General features: G+C 36.0%; 1 protein-coding gene across 1 annotated transcript in view; it reads right to left on the bottom strand.

Moving 5' to 3' along the window:
• LOC150098275 (uncharacterized) overlaps positions 1-24,416 on the bottom strand; it is a 253,295-nt gene extending 228,879 nt beyond the window's left edge. Inside the window, exon 1 of the mRNA XM_090406293.1 lies at positions 24,327-24,416. Coding sequence (XP_090262419.1) covers positions 24,327-24,393 — 67 coding nt within the window. The 5' untranslated portion in view covers positions 24,394-24,416. The remainder of the gene's footprint in view (positions 1-24,326) is intronic.
• Between the last annotated feature and the right edge of the window lie 1,489 nt (positions 24,417-25,905).

Here is a 25,905-nt window from a genome sequence, read left to right as displayed (position 1 = left end):
AAACGAATTAGTATGTTGTAATTGAAACATCGGACTAGTGGAACACGGAACCGAGATGAGCGCTCGGAGTAATTGGAGTGAAAGCTCAGAACTCTTCTAACAGCAGTAACTAACTCAGAAAAATAAAACAGAAGATGAATACCACTCGCGAACTAATATTAAGAAGCTCGGGGTTACGTCATTTGCAATGCATTTACTGATGTGGTGAAATTCTTGGACGACCTGACATGGCATTTACGCAACACTTTTCTATTCCAGCAAAAATAAATAAATAAAACAAAAATGAAATGAGGAAGAAAGGAAATACTGACACGCTGAGGTAAAAGATATGTCTCTGAGATGACTCACTGTCTTACTTGAGTGGCAATGTGGTGGTGGGACAATAAAGGGGAAACTATCTTAGTTTCCTCTTAATCGAGCAGCTGGCGTCAACGTGTTCGTGTTAGTCATTAAGGGTGCCAATGATTCACAACTCTGTTTGAAATCCGATAGCTACTAGAAGCAAACTCAAATAATTGCTCGAAAATTCTCTCTTGGCGTAATGTATTTAGATAAAGGCATATAAACAATGCCTACTTCCAATTTATCGGGAAAAGGAACACGTGACTCACCACTTAAGCTATTTACTAATTCTATTATTAGTAAATAGCTTAAGCTATTTAGCTTAATAGCTTTGACACTAATAATAATTCTGTTATTATAAATGCCAAAGAAGAATCACCAGCTGTCATCACCATCAGTGAAGAAAGGTCACAGTTGAATCTCTTGAAGACTTCATGTATTCAACTTGATGCACAAAAGTCACTTCAGCATTTGTTGTATACGAACGAATGCTAATGACCAGTTGTGTGACTTAATTAGTAAAGAACAACAGACTTTTCTCATGAAGTTTTTCCAGCTCTTTTGAAGTGTGCGTCGTTGTGGATTTCGAAAAATGTTTTGTACAACGATCATATATTTAATTCCCCACTGAGTTTACCAATCGGATGTCTCACGAGATAACTGAGATTTCCTACATTTGCGCCATAATCTAAGATGTAGCGCAAAAGAATAGGTAATATACAAATATATATAAAACCTACTGAGAAAATCAGCAACGACTTTTGAATTTCCTTAGTCCAATATCTCGTTATTTTCGTGAGACTTCGCAATCAATTGAATCATCGGCCCAATTTGTCTAAAGCTTCAGTGGTGCTAATTTGTTCCTTACAAAATAAATTTACGCCCCTGTTGCAACATTATAAGAATAACTTAGTCTTCCGCTGAAGCCACTTTTGGCGGTTTTCGATCAAAAATACAGCCGATTTAAAACTGATGACATTTTTCTGACGCATGCTTGTAGAAAGGTCGAAGTTCTCCAATGTAATCAGAAAGTGCTTGTCCCTTGACGGAGAACGAACATGTGACTCACCATTACAACTATTTACTAATTCTTCCGTGTAGTGTCATCGAAGAAGAAAGACTGAATCACACAAAAACATTCAACTTTATGGACGAATTTCACGATTGTAAATAAATAAATGCTAATGACTAACTAGTCGTAGCCTAGGTGTTTCCTATTGCCATATTTCTACAACGAATGAGAATAAGCAATTTTTGTCTCTTGTGGTCGCACTATTTCTACCTTACTACTGTATTCTGAGAAAAGCAGGGCACTTACTGCGGAAAACAGAATGCATTCATACTCCGGGCAAAACAGCGCTGCTGAATGTATTCTCGGGTAGTTTCATATCACAACAATGCATGTCTAAATAGACCCTGTTAATCGATGGGGTTATTCTATTATTTGATATTTTTATTACAATAAAAATATTCCTTTCTAATATCTACAACAGAATTTCTCTACCGTGTGCTGCATCCAAGCAAAGTATCATATAAACTACAGCTAACCATGCCGGCATAAAAATAAAAAAAAAAAAAAAAGAAAGAAACCTACTCTTCTTCTTACTATTTCAGCTTTTTATTATTGCTTATTATTTATTTAGTTTTTTCTTTATCGTTACCAAACTTAAATGTTTGGTAACGATGTGAACCACGTATTCAAAGTACTATCACGTGAGATAGTGCGAATCCAGTTCGTACCTTTTAAACTTATCTTCCAAATTAACCCCGAAGAGCTCTTCATAATGCCACAAAGAAATGTAATAAAGCACTTTAATAAAATTAATCCAGTGAAGTGAGGCACCGAGGCTTTTTAATCCTCATTTTATTACACAGAAAATAAACATGAAAAATTCAAGAAAAAAAAAATTTTTTTCAGGTATTACTGAATGAATTTTTAGACGAACATATTGGTGCTGAGAACTGTTCTCGTTTTTTGCTAGTTTCCAATGTGGTATCATAAGTACAAGAAAAATAGCAGAAACAACAGAAGCAGAAAAACTTTATTCGTGTTTTTGCGCCCATTTTAATCCCTATCCATCCGCTGACCTTGCTGACAACAGTGGCAAGTTCTCTATTCGCTATTATGTCTGTAGATATGTCTCCGCTCAATGTGTTCAATGAGCCAGAACAAGCCCCGCTGAAATTAGCGCAGTGGAAAATAAATTAACCACCACAGAAGGGAATGGAGATGAACGAGTGCAGAACATTGTTCTATTTGGACATTGGCAGTGTGATTTTGGTAATGCGCAAATTGAAACTAAGTTGGGAAGTTGTAAGACAGGGAAAACACAGCCTACTCTCTGCCGATGTTGCTAACTGACGTTGACCTCCACCAGCGCAAACTAACCTTTCCAGAACCAAAATTAGTGATGACTGTGAAAACCCAAAAAAAAAACGTTATACATCTATGAAAACAGAAATCTGGGAAGCCTCCTACCAGAGCAGCCACGACAATCCATTAAAGAGGCTAGAACTGGAAAGTTCTGGGACCGGAAATAGTTTCTTTCCCGGGTACAAGGACTACAAGTAAGGAACTGGTTTACTGAGTACAGGGAGGATCAATTTTTGCTTCCTGTAATCAGATTGGTTGCTATGCTAGTTGTCGAGTTCATGAAGCGCAATTGCAGTCGGAATGAAGGAAGTAGTCAAAAGTTGAAGTAATTTTAAAACACATGAATGTTGCCACTTTATAGTATATCCTAATGGAAGGCGTGTTTTATGTGGTTCTGTAGCTATTTTAATATTGGCTAGAAAGAGAGAAAATATGTGTATACTTTCCAATCAAAGAGTGCGATACATTTTCTTTGGCTGGAAAGAGCTGGGTTTTATTCTCACAAGAGATGTGTTTTTTTTGCCTCCAGTTTTTCATCCCTAGGTTCTGCTCATCTTCAGCCAAACAAACATGTCCGTCTGTGGAGATAAGAACACCCTGGCCCAGTAAAAGATTACACTGAGAAAAGTCAAGTTACTCAGCTGTAGCTTGACTATTCAGAAGCATACATGAATGGAAGACGGTATGCATGGGTTATATGGCTGTTGACTGTCGCCTCGTCTAATAGTGGAGATTTAACGAATGTCACTGATTTAATAGGGAATAGATAAAGAAAGTCTTGAAGAGAAGAAAAGAGTTCCGCTCTAGTCAGTTTTTGCGGAATCAAAATTTGAAAGCTTAATCTGTTCTTAAAAAATTTGTCTTTTAATATTATAGGACAGCGAATGAGTTAATGATGACGCAATAATAACCAAAAACAACTCGTTTGGGTTATTATTGCGGACAGACCGACGTTCTTGTAGCAATTATCTTTTCAAATGAGTGTGCGTGTGCGCGCACACACAGAATATTTATACATTTATATATAACGTGTATATTTGGATCAGTTCCGCTAAATACATTATTTTAGACAAATTAAGTACGATTACTTCGCTCTACATTTCCAAACCTTCATTAGAAGAAATAATAGGTGAAGCCATTAAGAGAGAGAGAGTATTAGTCACAATGTACAGTAAAATATTGAAGTCTCGTACAACTGTAAAGATAACCATAACATCATATAGATAACATATTTCAATATAAGTTAAACAGCCCACAATTATTAGGTGCTGCTAATAACTATGGTTCCAAACACTTTGACTGCATCTGAAACCTATCACAGATATTTTAGAAACGTAAAGGGGTAAAGGAAGACACGAAGATCATCTTCGTGTCTTCCTTTACCCCTTTACGTTTCTAAATAATTTTAGAAGCAATTTTCTAAACAATTTCTAAACAATTCTACATTAAAAACAGTTGTTTACAAGAACTGTTTTTAATGTAGAATTAAAAAAAAAAAACTGCTCTGGAGGAGAATTTCTTATACAGTAAAGTGAAATCAAGGAAGCGTCACATAAATTTGAATTTATGCTATTATTTATTATATAATTAAATTATTATTGAATAATTATTTTATTCTAGAAATAAATACATTTCTAGAATGTATTTATTTCTAGAAATAAAGTGAGTACTAAACTAAGCAGCCATCTGTGAGGAAATGGGAATCGGTTCCAATGCTGTGATCGTTGCTAGGTGATTTGCTATAATTTCAAGTGAAACATGAGTGCAAAAGATTCAAGAAACATTGTCTAATTTATCCAAAATGCGCGTACGTGAAGATGACTGTCAGTAACTGCGTGTACAGTATTAGCTTCAGTGTATTAGCACTTACATAATAGAGATCATCTGTGGACGTCTTGTATAGCATACAAGACGTTTATGAGATAAAAATAATTGCACCTTCTTCCCCCCCACCCCCACACATTTCATATGTGATACTTGTTAGGGGTGAAATTTAGGTGAAGTGTTGGACCAAGCATTCTAATGCTCGATCCATACTTGAATGTGGTATGTATTTAGATGTATTTAGTATGCATCATCTTAGCTGGTGATAGTCTCATATACATTCAATAATCAAATAGTTCAAAATTACAACAGCTCACGACACTAAAAATAAAATATAAGGAGGTAAAATAGTTAATACTAAGCATCACATCACGTGACTCTACCTACACTATATGAAATACTTGCTTACTCTCGCAACTTAATCTCTCTCTCTCTGTTGAACATTTCGACATTATCTTAGCTATGATTATGCTGCTGTCTGGTGGATGTCGAATCCAGTTTTTGTTCCTGGATTAGCAGCTCATTAGAGACCCATTTAAAAGGATGTTGGGCAGAGGACCATACACATCAGTTATCACCATCGACTGATAAATTACCTCATTCACTTAAATGACCGAAGCAACGCATCGTTCAAAGACTCACGGAATGTTTCTCTACCTCAGATGGTTTAGTGAAGCTACCACAATGCACTTTACAGAATGTCAGAATTTCATTAGCTTCCTGTATCTCTTGCATCTTTCTTTCTAGCATCAGTCGACAGCTATCGCCCTGAAAGCTCCTTCGAGAAAGCTAAAAGTCTCGTACAAGATGAATGAGTTGTCGGTTTGGAACGATACCATTAGACAAGTGTAGCTTAGCAGCATGGAACAATTACATGTTCCTGTAATGATTTTTACCTTCACCATCTGCAAAAGACTGCATAGGAGATAACGTTGCCGAAACAAAGAAATGTAAATTTATGCGGTTGTTAACTCTCCTACTTTTCGCCAACTGACTTGAAGAATGCATAGAGGAAATGCTCTGTTGCCAAAATAAAATAAAATAAAAACAGTACGTAAAGGGCTAGATTGTTTTAATCCGGTCTCGCTCTCACAAGGCCATTCGAAAAGTAAGGCATATAAACATGCCCTGAAACTGCATTTATTTTCTATTTTCCTGCACAATCTTCATCTTTGTTGAGACAATTATCCCCGTAGGAAATCTTTGAAATAAAGTTCTTGGTAAAGAATTCTGACAAAATGCATATAACAGGTCATCATCATCACTGCCACAGAATAACATCACGTTATTTTCAAACAACTCTCCCAGTTTATTTTATTTTTATTATTTTTATTTTATTTTTTTTTGAGAGGCCCAAAGAGATGAAAGTCCAATGATGCCAGGTTGGGAATGCAAGATGCAGCACAACCATCCACATACGCTGCTGGATCACCCAGGGTTGTGAAAATGCACCATTTCTTAGTATTCCCTCTCTTTCTATGAACAGCTTATCCAGTTTTTCGAGTAATAAATGCACTTGTTGTTTCACCTCTAGGAAGAGGTTCCAGTAACAGGATGCACTGTGAGTCCCGAGAATACTGTTGCTAATTTTTTTCTCATTGAAGGCTATTTTTTTCTCTGTGATGACTCCGAGTAAATTTCAAGATGACAGATCAGCATAAAAAAAGACTGTAGCAGTTTCAATTCTAGTCGCAAGTAGACATCTTCTGTTTGTTTTTTGTTTTTTTCCAGAAGGTTACCGAGTTAGTCGATTTTTGGCAAAAGAAGCTTTTTTCCCCCCCTGAAATTCGGGTTCTAAACACCCGAATTGCGAGTGTTTAGAACCCGAATTTCATGGATGATTTCATGAATTTTCATTGTGTTCAGTACCACCGCATTAAATTTTCAGGTGTCGAATGCTGTGGATGAGGATTTTGAAGAAGTGACGGAGAAGGTCAACGACTAGTTTCCTCACTAACTTCTTTCTGGAGACCCATCGTTAATTAGTGATTATCAACCGGAATTCCGCCATTCCCGTCTACAGCAGACCTCTTCACTATTCTTAGAGACCTTTGGACATAGGCCATGAAAATATCTGATCAAGTATGGATTGGCCTTCTTTTCCAAATATCATCTTATGGTCTTCTTCTTACCCTTTATGAGTGGATTGCCAGCTTCCCCTCTGATCGTTCATTGCGTGTAATGGTGGATGGTTCCTCTTATTTCCATTTTCCATCAAAGCAGGAGTATCCCTTGCAGTATTCAAATGACTCAAGGTTCAGGATTGTCCATGGCCACTGCCTTGACCATCGATATTCTAGCCCTTTTCAGTGGCGATGAAGATAATTTAGTAAAAATTTAATGCTACCAAACAACAATCCCACCTTATTTTCGGAAATACTATGCTTATATATATATATATATAAGAATGATTAAAAAAAATAGAAGAAATAATCTTAGCTCACCTACGGTAAAAAATGTACTATAAGTTTCCTAGTAACCTTTCGTGGGTGGGATGGAAGTAATTTAAAAACCTTCACTCACCGGACTCTGTCAGTCTATCATTCCTTCCACGTGCGTTGCTTATACATACCTACAATTGATGACGTGCAAGAATGCATATAGCGCTGCTTCTAAAGCCATTTCGACGTCAGTCGCCAATGAAGTTATGATGCAGTTGTCGGAACGTGAAAGTTTACACGAATGCGCAGACAGTTCTGCGATGACATCCCCCCCCCCCATTCCCCTACGTAACTGCTTACCGATGGATTGCATATTCTGCTCATGGAAAAACTGTGCTAATCACACTTTATCTTATTAGTGCCAACACAAAAAGCAAGCTTAAATATTCTCGATCACAAATGACCTCAAGACTGAAAACACTTTCCGGAATCTTAAGTACTGCTACCTTTTACAGTCTTTCCGTGACATATGTGGCAATAAAGACTTAGAGCAGAAACTAGGAACTCATAATTGCGATGATAAGGAGAATAAATACTGATTCGCCAAACAGAAAAAGGGGGGGGGAAAAAGAAAGAAAGAAATGATGTAGATAATTCTTGTAGTGACATTTTTTGTTATGACATTTAAATCTAGATCTCTTTTTGTAGACATTTTAGTGACTGCAGACATAAAGTTTAGGGTCTAAGACCCTAAGTGCTATCATTTCGAATTATTCTACCACTAAAAATGATGAACTAAAACTGATCTGAGTGGACATAGTTTAGCGTATATTTTAAATACAAGATTTTGTTAAATTGCCAGAGATTTATTGCTTTATATGTTCGAAATTTTGCACGTGTAAATTCCAAGCACGTTACGAATGAATCGAAAACTAAGAAGGGGCGACAGATTTTTAAAAGAATTCGAAATATCAAATTTTAATAAATTTTCCAGGAGAGTTGCTTGCATAACATGTTGCATTATAGGAATAATGATTAATATAGTAAAAGGACCTAACGAGCTGTAAAACTGAGTATAGAAACAGACTCTCATCATTATGATAGACAATACTTCTATAAATGCATATTAGCATTTTTTTTATGTGAATCCCACCCATGAAAGGATGTAAACTTATAGTGCATTAGTATTAATACCATAAGGGTTAGAGAATTAACCTTTATGGTATATTAAAAAAGACAATTGGCAAACAATTAACGAAAGTGAAAAGGAAATAACTAAAGAAGAATTAGAAATCAACCTAAAAGAAACAAGAAACGGAAAATCACCTGGAGAAGATAAACTAGGTTCAGAACTATATAAATATGCAGGAACTAGATTCAAAGAAAGACTCTTATTATTTTTAAATAAAATTTATTCAACTGGTATTCCCCCAATAGAATGGAAAAAAGCAATTGTGATTCCTATCTTTAAGAAAGGTAATAGAGATGACCCTAAAAACTATAGAGGTATCAGCATACTAAATTCCTGTTACGAAATATATAGCAGAATCTTAAATAGCAAACTAATGAAATATTCCGAAAACTTTATTTTAGAAGTACAGAATGGATTTAGAAAAGGACAATCATGTATAGACCCGGCCTTTTGCCTAAAATTAATAATAGAGAAAATAAGAGAATACAATTTAGAAACACACGTATTGCATTTATTGACTTTGAAAAAGCATTTGACAAAGTTAAAAGAAACATATTATTTAACATATTAAAAGAAAGACAAATACCAAACAATATCCTAAAAGTTATCACAAGTATATATGAAAATAATCAAATACAAATAAGATTAAATCATGAGCTATCATATACGAGAGAGATAAACCAAGGGATGTCCCCTCTCAGCAACTCTTTTTAATATCTACTTAAATGAAATAATAATAAAATAGAATAAAAATTTACATCAAGGAATTAAACTTTCTCCTACAGTAAACTTAAACACTCTCTTCTTTGCCGACGACCAAATAATAATTACAAATTCTGAAGATAAACTACAGAAAGCTATTTTAGATCTAAATGAGATATCCAAAGATTGTGGTATGATAATATCAACAGAAAAATCAAAAACTATGGCCTTTAAAGGACAAGATCCAGCAAGAACAAAAATAGTAATAGATAACAAGATCTTAGAACAGGTGAATTCATTTAACTACCTAGGATGTATGATCACATATGAAAATGAAAAAGATATAAACGTAAAAATTGCAAAATATTTAAAAATAACAGGTGTAATTAACTCTATATTTAAACCAAACCTAGTTCAAAAACAAACCAGGCTAAAAGTATACAATACATTAGCCCTACCGGTCTTATTGTATGGAAGCGAAATCTGGGCAATAAAACAAAAAGACAAACAAAGATTAACAACAGCAGAAATGAAGTTTATGAGAAAAACTGCAAAGTATACCCTATTTGATCACAAAAGAAACGAAGAAATTATGAAAGAATTAAACCAAGAACCAGTAATAGAAAAAATTAAAAAATATAAACATAAACGGATGGAACACGTTCAAAGAATGAAAACAGAAAGATTATCAAAAGAAGCCTTAAAAGTACAAGCCATTAGGAAAAAGAAAACCAGGACGTCGTCTTAAACGATTCAACGATGACTTCTAAGGCCGGAACAGGCCATACTAGGCCTAAATTCCTTGATATGCATGATGATGATGATGTTGATGATGATGATGATGGGTTAGAGAATCCGAAACCTTTTCTGGAGACCAAACATGGAACTTTTTCAAGCCACTTCAGATCTCCAATAAGCAAGGTGATGGAGCAGGCGATGAAAATCAGCCACCAAGTTATCGATGGAAAATGAATTTTATCTTCTTCCGCTCGACCAACAATGTACTACCATCATCAGTTTAGAAAATTTTCTTATTCTCTTTTGAAAATACACGACGACGTGTTTGAAAGACTGAACATTGAACAAAGAAGTCAGTGCTTATACTTGCGCTATTGTTGAGGTCCACATAAGCGTCCAGTGAGATGGCACATGGGTTGAGATTTCTTCAGCTGGCTATTCGCAAGACATCACATGAAGTCACGATATCAGAGTCAGCGAGCTTTTGTCTCAGAGCACGAATGATTCAGTTGAGGAAGATAAAAATGAAATATTTTGCAATGGTGAAAAAAAAAAAAAAAAAAAAAAAAACCTTGATTTTCATATTACATTGGCTTAGGTTAACCCTCAGTTGCCCTAATATTGTAAGGTGAACCTCATAATCGGTGATCTGCATATAAGAATCATGGACATAGTTCCTAGACTCGCTTTTATGTCATTATGTTTTGTTGATGTCTCGCAATAAACTGATTCATGCATTCTCCGCTGTTCGACCCAGCTTTCTGTCAGCCTCAGTTCCAATGCCATTGTGATTATGTACAAATATTTGTTGTGATCCCTTCCCCACTTTTTGTGTGGGATTTACGAATGAAAGGCAACCCCCCCCCCCACACACACACAGGAATGCTTTTCATGTAGTGTAATAGTAAGACAATTTAATGAGAATCTTTTATAAAACGCTTATATATCAAAAGAGCCAATATATGAATTTTGGGAGGGAAGAAGGACAATATTTGCCTTTCGCTCTGCTGCATATTATGGCTTTTGAAACCGTTAATGTCAATTTTTAAGTGTTCTTCAGTATGTATGACTGTTTTAATCTGGCTATGCTTAAGTATGGCAGTATCAACATTATTTTATAGCCAAATATTTAAAAAAAAAAAAAAAAAGATGTGTGTGTACACACATATGCACGCACGCACACTTGTTACTTTACTTATGATCTACTACAAAAAAAAGTAGTCCTTTCATTAACATATTTAAATTTTAATTGAACAATTTTCTATTTAAAAATGCTGCAGTGCAAAATGATATTTTAATTATGAAGAAAGTAATTATTAAAAAAATATTAAAAAATATTAAAAAAGTAATACATACTAGTCACTAAGCCAATGAAATAAGTATTGCACAAAAGTCACATCAATATATATTCACGGGGAAATAAACGCAAAAACAATATATAATGACGTCCAAGTGGGAATGAAAGGCTCGAGAGAGAGAAATATTGAGAAACTGAAGTCCAACTGATATGGCTATTCTGAAGAATTAAAAGAATATTGAAATAAATGGTGGGAATAGTGTAAATATCGCGAATTGATAGCAGCATGAATAAACTGAAATACTGCAGCCAAAATATTCGCCAGGATCCAAAATGGATCTTTAAGTACAACTGAAGACAAAAATAAAATAAATAAATAAAAACTTCCAGGATGTCATTCCTTTGCTTAAATTCATTAAGATGAAAGAAGAGCATTTGGACACATTAATCTACCTTCAATTCTCTTCTCGCTTTTCTCAAGTCAAGTAGCACATCTATTACTCTCTCTCTCATCCTTTCTCTTACATAACTCCTTTCTTTCTCTCTTTGTTCCATCCTTTGCTTTCTCTTCCTTTAATCCAGTTCTGTCAGCAGAAAAAAAAAATTTGTGACACAAATATAAGAAAGAACAGGGGGTGGTTTATTGATCGATCGTCTGACTCGTGTGTGACTTGAAGAGATGGCTGAACATAAGGCACACCCATCATCTCGCAGTGAGATGCTGGAGACGCTTTTATATCAGAGCGGTGTCGTCAGACGCAGCGGAGTTCGATGTTCACAGATCAAGAGACATTCTGAAAGAATTCAGAATGCGCAGACAGTTCTGCGATGACATCCCCCCCCATTCCCCTATTTCTTTAACACCGTTGAAGGCAACAGTTTGTACTGAAGTTTATTTAAAAAATGCTTCAGTATTTTTTAGGTTTATCTGAAAATAAATATTCTGAAATAAGACCTAAGAAATAAATTTTATTTTGACAATTTGAACAAGAATTATTTAAACCAGAATAAAGGAAAAGAAATATTCTATTGGGGATAGAAAGCATTCAATAAAAATAAATGGATAGTAGCAATGAGCATCCAGAAATTCTCAAAAGGCTAACTACTCCATAAAGACAGATACTGGATAGAAATATCACATCAACAGCCCCAGAGGAAAATGTTTTCATGCCCCTACCGGGCAAGATAGTAAATGAATTTCGATAGTTCTCTCCATCGAGATGCCCTATCTTACCCACGCCTCAGTACAGATTCGAGAAAAATACCCAAGCGCTTAAAAAAAAAAAAAATGCGCTTCAAGTGCGTATCACTTCATCAATTCTTTCGTTCCTATCTCTGCTGTCCAGACCTTCAATGAACCCTTCAATGGCCTCAAGGAAAGACAACTATGCAGTAGCAAACATTTCTTTTTATGATACGGAATGCAATAAGTTCTGATTTTCCTCAAGGTAAGTAACAAGAGATGCCTGCAGCGACTGACAGTTATAAATCGGAGTGTCGCCATCTAAACAAATACAGACAGATCCTGGCATGTGGGTACTGTACTGAGAACTGAGACCTCGCGAAAAAGACTCTTGTCAGAACACACGCACGCACTCCTAGTGTTATAACCGATGTCACTAATACACCAACACGTTAAATCCATACAGGAAGGGTGGTTACTAATTGATTGATTACTGGGAGGAGTTAATGATGGATTAGATATTTGTGTATGGAGAGATTTTTGACCTGTACGGTACACGTACCTCGCTAATTTAGTAGAAGAGAATGGACAAAACCTGGTTTAAAACACCTGAACAACAGGTTTCTGAAATGCTAGAGAATGTCACCTCACCCGCTACGTACTGTTTTTTTTGTTTGTTTGTTTTGTTTTTAATTTGAATGCCTAATTTTTTAAAAACTTCCTGCTGTATCTCACCACCATTTCAATTTGTTTGCAAATATAATTCAACCATAAGAATTCTTCTCAGGCTCAATATATATACTGTATATATATATATATATATATATATATAATATTTATAAAATTACTTGGTAACCCTAATATACATTATTCCCAAGGTAAAAAAACTTATTTACACACACACACACACACACACACACACACACACACACACATATATATATATATATATATATATATATATATATATATATATATATATATTGACGAAGATATATCAGAACGCAATAATGTTCGCTTGTTCAAGACTACTCTTGGACTAGTCTAAGAACTCTTTTAAAAACCAATAAACATAATGAAAGTCAAGTTAAATAAATGAGGCGGATCCAGACTATTTTTTTAGGAACAGAGATTTGAAACGACGAGTGAGAAATAATTATTGGGGTTTTTAATGTTGCATGTTTCATCAATATAACTTCCTTCTGTTTCTCAGTAATAATGTTATGTATTTAAAATTGTATTTTAATTCAATAAACTAAACACAGTCAGGTTTTCTTCAATTGTTATATTTATTTAACTGAGAGTTGACAATATTTATTTGCTTTGTTTTCTTTAGTGTTGGTGAGTCATCCTACCTTCTGCTTCTGTGGGGGAACCGCGTATGGTCTAAAATTTAGAACAGAAACTTTTCTCACATCTATTTAAGGTCAAAATAGATGAGGAAAGATACTTTCTCATTATAGGGCATTACCAGGAAAATTTGTTATGAAATCAAATCCCTTAGTTATAAGCATTTAAAAAAAATAGAATTTTTTTGTAAGTGCTGAAGATGAATTCTGCATTAAAATCAAGACCGAGTGAACACAGTAGGCGTTATTACACAGCGAATTTGGCACAAACGCCACGCCAGTGCCCTTCGGCACTGGCGTGGCGTTTGTGCCAAAGTTAAGTTTTTAAAGAATGAGTTGCGTCCACCTTGAGCGGACTGAACTGCAATAGGCCGAAGAAGAGCACCCAACAAGACAATACGATGCACTCAAAAGGGAATGGCCATAAGTTATTTCGCTCTGTATGTGCCAGAAAGTGACTAGACGGAGAGAGAGAGAGGTCAACGTCCCTTGACAACCGTAGAAACGAATTGCGTGAAGTAGTCGCAGAGTTTTCCGTTCACAGCTGTCAACCGATGATGCAAATCCACTGCAATTTCAGAAGTGACGGATGTCCGTACAGCACGTCATTCAGTACAAGGGGTGGGGAATCACGCTCGAACTAGTCCTGACGATTAAACTATCAAGGCTTGGAAGTTGTTTCCCTGTTTAGGGGCACATCAAACGAAAAGTTGATTTACTCTTGAGGGAGATCCTTCGACGCCTTAATTAATTGCTTGGACGGGAATTGCTCGGAGGAGTGCGCTTGCCTATTAGAAGCTTTTTAAACTTAGATGTTTCTATTTAATTTTCTTACTTTCTTTTTTCCTTCCTTCTCACTAGCAAACATCTGACTCAATCTTCAGCTAAAGTCATTTATTTTTGCCGGTTATTCAAGTTTCTTCTTCATCCGTCACGGTAACGTAACATGTAGCACGGACACGCTGTACGAACGAAAATTAACTGTACGGCAGAAAGAAAACTGTTGGCATACGAGGAGAAAAATTTGTGTGGGAAAAAAAAATACAGCGTGTGAGTATGAAGGAAATAGTCAGTGCGAAAGACAGAAGCGTTCATGAAATATAATAGGAAGCTTGCCAGCTGAGGCGTAGATTCGTGTCTTAGCGTGTGCACTATTCATGGTTCATCTCCGTATTTTGATATTAACTAAGTTGAACTGTTTATGTTGGTGAATATTTTGTTGCAGCAATGCCAACTTAACAGGTGTTTGCTTTGTTTGCTCTGTGAGCACCCTTGACTTTTCCAGCCGTATGCTATACTAAAAGCTTGCCGAAAAGCCTAAATGGATGACTACTTAAGTGCCCCAAGGGTCTGGACTACGGAATAAGAACTATGCCACAAAAGACCTCTATAACCGGAAACTTACTACAAAGTTAATCCACTTAATTCTACGCAGAACTGTGGCGTAGTATATTAACGGTGTTCTAAAAAGGACGTGGTAATCAGTCGGCCTATATTTCTTTGGGAACCGGCACACGACTTGAAAGCGGACCCGACGCTTACTATGTTCTCAGGGAAAAAGCATTTTTAATTACACGGACTGGTAGGACAGAAAAGCTGGGTCCGAATACTAAACAATGACGAATTCAAAGTAACATTAATGAATTGCAGCTTACACAATCAAGCTGAGCCAATCTGGAGGGGAGAAAGGATTGAATACAGTTGAAAATATCAAATGAGCGAAGAAACAACACTTGATAGCCAAAGATGACTGTTTCTCAAACAAACACACGCATAGCAATCTCCAGGTCTATAAAGCTGCCGTTTTTACACTTGATACCCTATATGAAACTGTCAGTGAACTCTTGCAATGAATAATTCAAGTTTGAGTGGTTACGACGACTGGGTCCGAACCCAGTCGTCGTAACTGTAATTTCACTTGGTTCTCAATGTCTCGTGTTTGTTATATCAGGTTTTTTTTTCTTGTTTTTTTTTTCATAGACAATGCGAATAAATCTCTCGTGTTCTATCTACTCTTTAGCCTACGCATTGCAGGGTGAATATTTAAAATAATTATTGTAATTACAAAATAAAGTATTTTGATATTTTACTCTAAATATTAAATTATTTATAATATAAATATGTATGACGAAGGACACGTTTTCTCTAAATGGCGCTTTAAATACGATATGGAAAAACTGATTTTTTTGCAGTGGTTGCTTAAAGTGATAGCGCCCGCTATTTCTCGTATGAAATTCATTTAAGTGGGCTTTATTAATTTGCTTTTATTTTCTCAATATGGGCAAAAATATGAAATTGAGCGTTGTAGAAAGTTTTTCGCATGATTAGAAAGTAAATTAAACTAGACGAAATATATTCATGTCTTAATCCTTTAGCCAAGCGTAAGCAAGCAAAATTTGCGCGTGAAGTATTCATAACATGTATGCTTGTATAGAGAGACTTGTTAACTTCAGATATCAGTTGCCTCAGCATACTGCTTTAAATTATAGCAAGAATTATTACACAGGATAGTTGAGATAACGAAAGCTAAAATCAACGCAGAAATATATTTTCCATATGCAAGCAGCAAAATGGTGTATCATCACATTATTACTCGTAAAATACTCTGGACCAGAGAACAGTAGGGTTTCTTTTTGTTGGCTTTTACTTGCGTAAAAGATTAAAACAAGAATACATAATTTCTTGTCCACATTTACTTTTTACAACTACCTCTGATCCACAATATTTTAATTCCTTTTTTGAAAATAAAGATTCCTCACATCAGGTTGCTTTCCTCATTGAGTTTCATTCGCTCTTTTCCTTTAAAAATTTAAATTCCGTTCTAAGAAGAAGAGAAAAAAAAAATTGCTTTCCAGGACGCCATAACGAAATTAAAACTTTTTTTTTTTTTTTGTACGCCACAGCGTCCGTCTAAGAGAGTTCTGAGAAAATAGTGGAATGAATTAAACTTTTAATCTTCTTAGTTTCATTAAGAGGATTAAGGGATCGCTTAGTGTTCAAACCGTTGAACACTAAGCGAGCATGAAAGCATTTGAGCATGAAATATTTTAATAATTCCGAAATTATTAAAATATTGGCGTTATGGCAATCTGTTTTCGCGTAGAATGTACCAGAAATGGATCAGAATATTAACTAATTCAAAGCTATAGCAGGAAATATCGCAATTTTAGTATAAAATGCACAAAAACATCAACTTTCAACTGACGCTTATTATATCTGAAATCCGGCGATTCCATGAATATATGCAGATTTTTACCTTAAACAAGCCGAGCTTCTGTAACCTCAGTCGTACTGATAATTCCCTTGGTAAACATATTTATTCGAATCCTGTGTAGAAGGCGATGAAGCTTTATACGAGATTTTCAACTTAAGATGTTAGCTGGACTCATAGGGTCTCATACGTTGTTTTGGATTTACTACTGAAGCAACAAAGGATATTAGGCTAATGTGTGTGTGTGTGTGTGTGTGTGTGTGTGTGTGTGTGTGTGTGTGTGTGTGTGTGTGTGTGTGTGTGTGTTCTGGCTGGTTTGCTTTGAGTGTGTTCAAATGCTTACGAACATACACCGTTCTCTTAGTATCGTGTTACTTAAAAGGATACTGAATTAAAAAGACCGCGTTTGCCTTTTGGAGATACATTTTTTGGGTTCCCTCTACCAGATAGCACTATTTCAAAATTTGTTTGCTTCAGTGGGAACCTCTGACGCTAATAGATTAGCACATTGAAGTTGATAATTGGTAGTTACCATAATCAGAGCAAAGACAGGGCATCAATGATGAAATGCGAACGATTCCGATTAGGATAGAAGACTCGTCCTTAAATTCCAACATAAGGCTTCTGCCCTAGTAGGAGTTTGGTTTATACAGTAGTTTATTTGGCACAAAGACAACACAGGTCATACTGTGCATACTAAAGGTTACAACTATACATAAGCAGTTACAGAAAATTGTAAACAATATGTCGGTACAAAAATCTAGTTCCACAAAGCAGCATCTACAGATAAACAGAATTGCTGCAGAGGGCACAGCAACACACAAGGTCAGAGGTTATTACGGTAGTACAAAAATAGTTAACAATATAAGTTAACACAAAATGCGCAACACCAAGCCAAGGAATGCAGTATCTACATATATGTAAAATTATAACAGATGCTTTTACAGCAGTAGAAAAATAGGCAAAAAGGGATTATTATACAATATGCGTGGATGAAAATTTAATTTTCATCCAAGCATATTGTATAAATCAGATGTATTTAGCAATACATAGGAGTATTTCGATATTTAATTTAATCGTTGTTTTTATAGTTCATTCACTGACTACTACGTTAAAATAAAGAAACTTCTGTTTTTCCTCCCCTCTGGTATTAGCAGTACTTTACAACCTTTAATGAAGATGAAGATAAAGAAATGAAGCTGTGTAATTCCAAAGTGTCAAACACACGCACTTAAATATTGGATTGATTTCGAAATGAGATGCTTATTGTAATTACTTACTAAGAAAGTATTACTGGATAATTGCAAAAACTGGGTAGTATGTTGAAGGGGGGGGGCGCTCCATATACATATATATATATATATCCTCAGCCTACGGTGTACGCAATTTTTCTAATAATTCAGTGATTTACTTTCTTAATAAGTAATTATAAGAAGTATCTCATTTCAAAATCTCTCCCTCTCTCTCTCCCTCTCTCTCTCTCTCTCTCTTTGCATATATATATATATATATATATATATATATATATATATGCAAAGAGAGAGAGAGAGAGAGAGAGAGAGAGAGAGAGAAAAATGGTTGCGAATGATAACTTTTTTTTTTTTCTTAATTTGAACTTATGGTCGAGATAAGAGTTAGGTAGTGGCGTAACCTACTCTAAAGACCGACAATGAAACTTTTTCAAGCCTTCCGTGTAAAAGCCTTCCTTTTACACGGATCAAAGAAAATCAGCTATCATCTACAGCGAACGTTATTTGCATTTAATACGAAAATACTTTTACGTGTGACGAATACACTGAACTGAACTGGATGTAATGAAACATGTTTAATCCTAAACCAACCTTATTTCAAATTGTGGTCGTTTACTAACATTGTTTTGTTAACCTTTATATCAGACAGACCCATCAGGGTATGGATAATCTGAAATTAAAGAAAAATTTAATCTTAAACCGATTATTTATCTCTTTGATATAAAAAAAAAAAAAGCCATCGAAGGGCTTGTTATACTTCCTTAAAGAATGTGAAACACACAAACAAATAAAAATGGTAATAAATTTATTAAAAGTAACATTCGTACAATATTTTTTGTCGCATGTTTTTCTCATTTCAGGAGCACAGAGTTCCCGCAATGCGACCACTTTGCTATGCCACAGAACTGGATATAAACAATATTCGAAAGTATTAACAATGAAATGGGGGAAGTGGGGGGGGGGTAAAAATAAGTAATAAAATTTCAGAGAATAAAAGTTAAGTAACAGTAGTGTAAATTTCAGGCCTCTATAGCGCTTCCATAGTGTCCCTGAGAGAATTAATTGCACCCCACCCACCCACATACTCTTCCTTGGGAACCGGGGGATATCAGAATATGACATTCCATCAACAAGTGAGTTTCTCAACAGCGGTATGCAAGTAATTTCCACTCTTAGTATTTCTTCGAGGTACTAAGTTAAAAGCAGTTCTTTTCATTGTGTTGACGTAATTATTATTAAAAAAAAAAAAGACTAATCATTGGTAATACGATTACTTTGAATGTCTAAAGATTTCTGAATTAATAATCCAATTAAAAATCTGCATTATACTGAAAGCGTATGCAAATATATGATCTACAGTTAAGCAGCGAATCCGACCATAATGCATTTGGTAGAGCAGAGCTGAGATCTCAGAAATATTGGTCACCTTCGCCTAGAAAAGGAAATGGATATCTATCCCGCAGTATGTTCTCCACTACTTGAGATTTTTCTTTAACTGTCTTGCCATGGAATTGGGTGGAAATCCCTCCCCGTTCCAACGAACCTAGCAAGTTTTGATAGCGCAGTTTAACAACGTGTCCTCTGGTAGGAATGACGTTGGTTCGAATCTCGTCTACGACAAGGACCCTTCACAACTTTTCAAATCTAGTGAATTAACATGCCTCGTCTCAGTGTCTTTATTACAATGTTTGGAGGCTCCAAAACAAGATTTTTTTATTTAAAAAAAAAAAAAAAAGAGGTTTTCTGGGGTTTCTTTACTCTCCTTGAAGCCTCTTGAAAAGTGTCATTTGCTGAGCTCTTATCCCACCTTTATTCTGCTATTGCGAGGTTTCGGCTTGGTAGTCACACCACTCATTGGACATCAACTAACGTTTTCCAACAAAACTGCGTTTCGCTGAGTGATTGTTTTGCTACCTGTGGATGATTCTCCGCAAATCCCTTGACAATACTGTCTGGTGCACACTAAATCGTTAATGCTGTGGTAACAAATTGCACCTTCTCTTTTGATACCCACAAAAATGTTGAATGATGATCCTTATCCATTTGAATAGAGTCCCTAAATCAGAGTTCCCAAAAACGTGGCGGCGATCCACTTTGGGTCTACTTTTTGAAACGACTGAATGATGAAATATGATAAGAAAAATGTTTTTTAGTAACAAGTTTTAACAGCATACTGAAAAAAAAATTTCAAATTGTTATTTCAAATTGCTCGATTGAAGCAATATGCTTGTTTTATACAGAAATGTAAAATACAAACTTATAGAAAAGATACAGCGATTTTAGAAAGTAAACGTTCTTATAAATGCTTAAAATGTATTTTTAAAATTTAAATTTACTGATAATATAAAATATCGAAAGTACTCTATGCAGCGATACTCTGATTTTGAAAAGTTTGCATTTAGTTGCTAGTTCTATACAGTATATAAAAGTATTTGTATGCCCATTAGCTAATTTGAATATAAGCTGTTCATTTGCACTTGTTCTGGCAGAGGGCGTAAAATTTATAAAATATTTTAAGGAGGTGCAAGGTATATAAGTTTGGGCACCTCTGCTCTAAACAATGACTTGATGTTCTGCTACGCCTTAAACAAAGTAAAGGGTATTCAAAAGCATAATTTATTTTGTACTTTTATTGTAATAATCCAGTGGTTATAAATTACAGAGTAATCCAGGCCGGGTAGTGTTTCCAATCAAATGGTCACAGATTTTATATCATAGCGGTCCTCTTAAGAAATTTGAGTGATGAGGGTGTTTCTTTCGACTCGATCCGAGCATTTGCCCTTCGGTTTAAAAGACCTGGGTTCGATCCATGACGCAGGAACTTTACAAGCTCTCTACATCTGAAGATGAGTTAGCCGATCTCGCACTTCGGAAGTTGAATTTTTTCCCGTAAGCGCAATGTTTCACCCCCCCCCCAAAAAAAAGGAAAATTGGCCGGAGAATACACGCACAGTTAAGAGATATAAATACCCAAGTCTCATAGCTTTAGTTGCTTCGGCCGTAATTCCAAACAAGCTGGCTCAACTCTGCACATTCCCTGATAAGTTCTTGACGAGTTCTAAAACAAGCGAAGAGAGTTAATGCTTACTGAAACTTGAGCACCATCAGATGGTTTCTACTTTGATTCCCTGCGCAATCGTATTTCATTCATTTTACGTGCATCTTTTGACGTTAGCAAAATGCTGGGAATACTAAAGAATACTGTAAACTTAAAAAGTGCTTTCTAAATTTGTTAATAATGATAATGAGATTATTATTATTATTATTATTATTATTATTATTATTATTATTTAACTGCAATGCTGGATTTGCAGGCCTAATAACGAAATTTTCTCCCATAAATAAGCTTTTATTAATTTACAACTAAAAGCAGGTGCAACACACGAATCTGCGCATCGCAAATTGCTATACGGCACGGACTAAGAACTGAGCAATTTAAACTCTTTTTTTTTTTTTTTTTTTTTTTTTTTTGCTTAACAAAAATAATATTATTTGGTTTAATTCTTTATCCACGTGTAAGCAAACAGAGTTTGCGCTTGAAGTATTTTCAGGACTGGGGCAACTCGTATATAGAAGCTTATGACTTCTCATCATTTGCCTTAGTATCCCATAATGCAAAGCACATCTCCTTGCAGACATGTATGATGCTATGCATTATGGGAAGGGTCACTATCCAACCTTTACCAACCAAACCAGGTTTCAACCTTTATTGAGATCTCATTAGTGGGAGCAGACCCAGAGGTGGTGATACTAAGGTGGAAGCAATGGAGAAGTCATATTTTCATATACCAGTTGCCAAAAGGTGTCACCACCTTATTACTAAAATTCTCTGGATTAGAGATAGTTGATGGAAGTTTTTTCACTTGGCTATGCTACCAATTATATATTTAATTGGAAATGTGACTTCGGCATTACTTCAACCTTGCTATCACCTCTGGGTCTGGCTCCCACTGATGAGACCTCAATAAAGGTCGAAACCTGTCGGGGTAGTGACCCTTCCCTTAATGCATAGCATCATACATGTCCGCAAGGAGATGTGCTTTGCATTATGGGATACTGAGGTAAGTGATGAGAGGTCATAAGTTTCTATGTACGAGTTGTCCCAGTCCTGAAAATACTTCAAGAACAAACTTTGTTTGCTTACACTTGGATAAAGGATTAAACCAAATGTATAATTGGCAGCATAGCCAAGTGAAAAAACTTCCATCAAAAATAATATTATTGTTAAAAATATTCATAGAGGCAGCATTTTAAAAGTTTGAAACAAGAAACTAATAAGAATAATACCATATTATAATGACATAGTCAATGATTGTGGTATAAAGATAAGAAGGTAAAACAATGGATATCTGTTGGGTTGTTTTAGTTCCCTGGTTCATTTTATTTTTATTTATTTATTTATTTTTAGGTGAAGTCCAACTCAATCAAACAAACGAAAAATCCACCTCTGTTCATATCGATTGCTTATTTCTTGACCGCTTTGGATAAACAACATCCCTTTCCAGTCCCAAGAGCAAATGGATTAACCAAATAGCAGATGCTGCAGCAGAAGCAGAAGAATTAATTTTTGTGCCAAACCTCGTACATACGTAGCTATCAGAGTTGGAAACGTGCAGTTTTTATAGTGGTGGGGAGAGGGATTGGTTGAACACCATCTGGTAATTTATATTTTCCTGCAATACAATCCTTCTTCCTTAACTCTGCCATGCAAGAGACACACAATCGCTAAGTTATCCGAAATATAGGTCAAGTACTACGAAACCCGAAGGTCACAAAGAAGCTTTAGAAGGATGTTTTGGTGAGCTTCCGTTAACAACTTGCTTTCTTCTTCCTTGGATGTAAACGTGATGCAAATAACATTCCCATATGCGACACAGATTCTTATAACACTTCCACGCACGTACTCTATATGAAGTTTACCTCTTTTTTTTTATTTTAATTAATTAATTTACTTATTTATTTTATTTATTTGTAATTATATATCAGATAAAAGCAGTGCTGACTGAATAGTCCGTAAAGGTTACCTAGAGATCGTCTTTAATTCTGCACTATGAGTTCAGTTTCTTTTACAGTGGCTCAAATGTTTTTGAGTTCCTTATGGACTCATCTTTGTCTCATTACCAAATGAGGGCATGGAAAGGGGGGAGGGAGGAAGGGAATTCGTGTTGTATTTGGTCCAGAGTTTCGAAGAAACGCAACGAATATTTACCGCATACGCTTAATAGTGAGGTCAGAGAGGGAGGAAAATCATCACACTAGGATAACGCCGTTCGAAGATGATACTATAGAATATGAATGGTTCTCCCAAGGAAACTCTTATGAGAAGTCGTAAGCACATCATGTTTGTCAAGTGTGTTTGTGTATTCTCAGGCTAATCCAAACTGCCTGCCACGCCTATAAAAGCAGAACTCGGTGTTTAGATAATAACGTTTTCTTATATGCAAAATTATATATAATTATATTTTATCAGTAAACGTGTATAAAGTTCAAACAAAAACACATATTTATTTAGGAATGTTATCTTGTCTAACGTTTCTCCCTTCGGGAGGCTATGACGATTCTTTGAGAAGAATCCCACTTATGTGAGCCGTTAAGTTGGCGTAAATTGCACCATTGCCACAGGATCTATTAACAGAATCGATGAATCCATAAATGAACAATCTTCGCTAATTTGACTTTCAATGAAATTCCAGATAATGAAGTTTGCAGCTGCCTTTGTCTGAATAGGATAATGACTGCATATCATTATGTGCACACCTAAATACTTCTTTTGTGTTTGTCATGATGTGTGGCGACCACGTTATTAGCATGTGATACTTGGAAACAGCGAATGCAAAATATACTTTGTGCATTAGCCAACGGCGATGTGAAAGTTCAAGGTGTAGTTGGTTCGATCGAGAGCTGCATTTTAAGCATGCAGGAGCGTAGACATACTCCGTGTATTGTCAAGCACTGACTGTGTGTGTGGGGGGGGGGGGCATACTGAATGCAAACTATAATTTTACACAAGAATATTTTGCAGCGATTACTGGGGACGGAGAAGGCCTAAACAGTGAGAACTGCTGGAGAGTCGAATTAACACTCAACGGCATTTGTTACCAACTTGCGCCATTATGAATGCAGCAACAGAACGGCTTACTAGGAACATGACGGTGAGCTTGTGTGTGTGTGTGTGTGTGTGTGTGCCTCTCCGACCACTTTTCAAAATGCAATTGAAAGCTCCTTCTGATGTGCTATCTCTCGTCACCTTCCAAAAATCTCTTCCATGCAATTTTCAAATTATAATCGTTCGCACATTCAGACGACTCCCCACAACAACAACAAATCCCTAGCAAACGAACAACGCACTCTCGTGGCAAGCAGCGCGCCTGCACCACCACCACCACTTTCACTCCCTGAAAAAACGCAGGCAGCAGTATTTCCCCTAGAAGTCGGTCGCAAAATTCCCCCGCGTCCACACAAAAGGCAGCCATGCTCACTTACCCGCATACGTTCCTCCGGATTGTGGCCTCCTGCCCGTCACTGAGTCGCTCCCGCGTCCCCGTGGCATGGTTAGTCTACAAGGAAGAAGCTGGTGCTGCGTCGTCACATTTCTTGCCGTATCCACCAAGGAATAATGAGAACGACTCGAGACTGGACCCTGTCGAGAAATCCTGTAGATCACACACAAATGTGCAGCAGCAGCCGGACAACATCACAACCTTCCAGACGCCGTACAGTGTGACCGGGACTGCTGCATGCTATCACGCTCGAGCAACCCTGAGAGCCGCATGTGTGACGTCATTCCGGAAACCTGCCTGTATGCCATCGATCAGGCTGGCGAACGAGGTGCACTCTAGCCGCCACATTTAAAAACACTGCATCCCCAGTTAGCACTGGTTGTGGTCAGTCGGGGTGAGGGTCACGGGTTATCTGTTGAAGTCACGAGCCTCTAGCTGCGAACCCTGAGGTCGGCGTTTTTTTGCACAGCACTGACTTCAGTTCACTTTCCGAAGCTATTTTCATTCTGTTATTTTTTACGTGTTTTGCAGTTTAAAATATTGCTTCCACTGTTCGCTTAAAGCCATGCATTCAAGAATCACCGCTGTTATTTATTGTCACTTCAACGAATGCAGAATCAAATAGAAAAGTGAACGCGTGCTTGCTTAGCTTGGTGTTAACTGCCTTCTTCGCCGAGGAAGCAGCGCCATCTATATTGTATTTTTTGACATAAAAATTATTTTTGGACTGTCGTGCTTCTCATTCCCATGTTCCTGTCTATAAAACTTAAAAAAACTTAGAAAATTCAGCGTTGCTAGTTTCGTGATATGTTTTTTCTTTCTTTCTTTTTGAAACCTGCAGTAGCTGATATAACATACGTACACCAAATTTCCCTTTTTAGATGTTTCCAGTAACTCTCGCTAGTTGAACAACGAGTTTAGTATCCGTTCGTAGGCAAGTACTGCACTGCATTTGCGCATAGACGAACATGAGTTCGGCGCCAAATTACGAAAAGTGTAAAAGATCGATTTCAAAGAGTGCGTAGTTATTTTTTCATATAATAATTTTAATTCAATATATGATTTTAAATAATTTTAAATTTGTAATTAAATACTTATAATATTAGTGTGTATTATTTTTAAATAAATTTTATATTAAATTGGTTTGAATGAATATTAATAATTTAAATTCTTATATTGCCTTGAATTATGGAAAAGACCTGTCTAGTCCGAAATGTATTTTTGAGATCTCATCAGCGGAAGATAGCAGCATCTTTAGCATCCACTAATGAGATCTTAATAAACGTCGAAACCAATCTCGGAAGTGACTTTTTTTCTATAATGCTTGCCAATATACACATCCGAAATGTGCATTATGGGATACTGAAGCAGTCTTATGTGAAGTCAACAGCCTGCATGTCCAACTAGTGTAGTCGTGAAATACTTGCGCAAACTTTTGTTTGCTTTGCTAAAGAATTAAAACAAGAATAAAATTTATTTTCCAAATATAATTTGGTGTTTTTCCTATTAACTTTAAAGACTATCATTAATTAATGAGAAAAATGTATATCGAAAAATAAGGA

This window comes from Typopeltis vanoorti, chromosome 16 (assembly GCF_054136105.1).
Source record: "Typopeltis vanoorti isolate ZY-2024b chromosome 16, IOZ_Tvanoo_1.0, whole genome shotgun sequence".
NCBI lineage: Eukaryota > Metazoa > Arthropoda > Arachnida > Uropygi > Thelyphonidae > Typopeltis > Typopeltis vanoorti.
The sequence above is the reverse complement of the archived record's forward strand: the minus strand, read 5'-3'. Positions and strand labels throughout refer to the sequence as shown.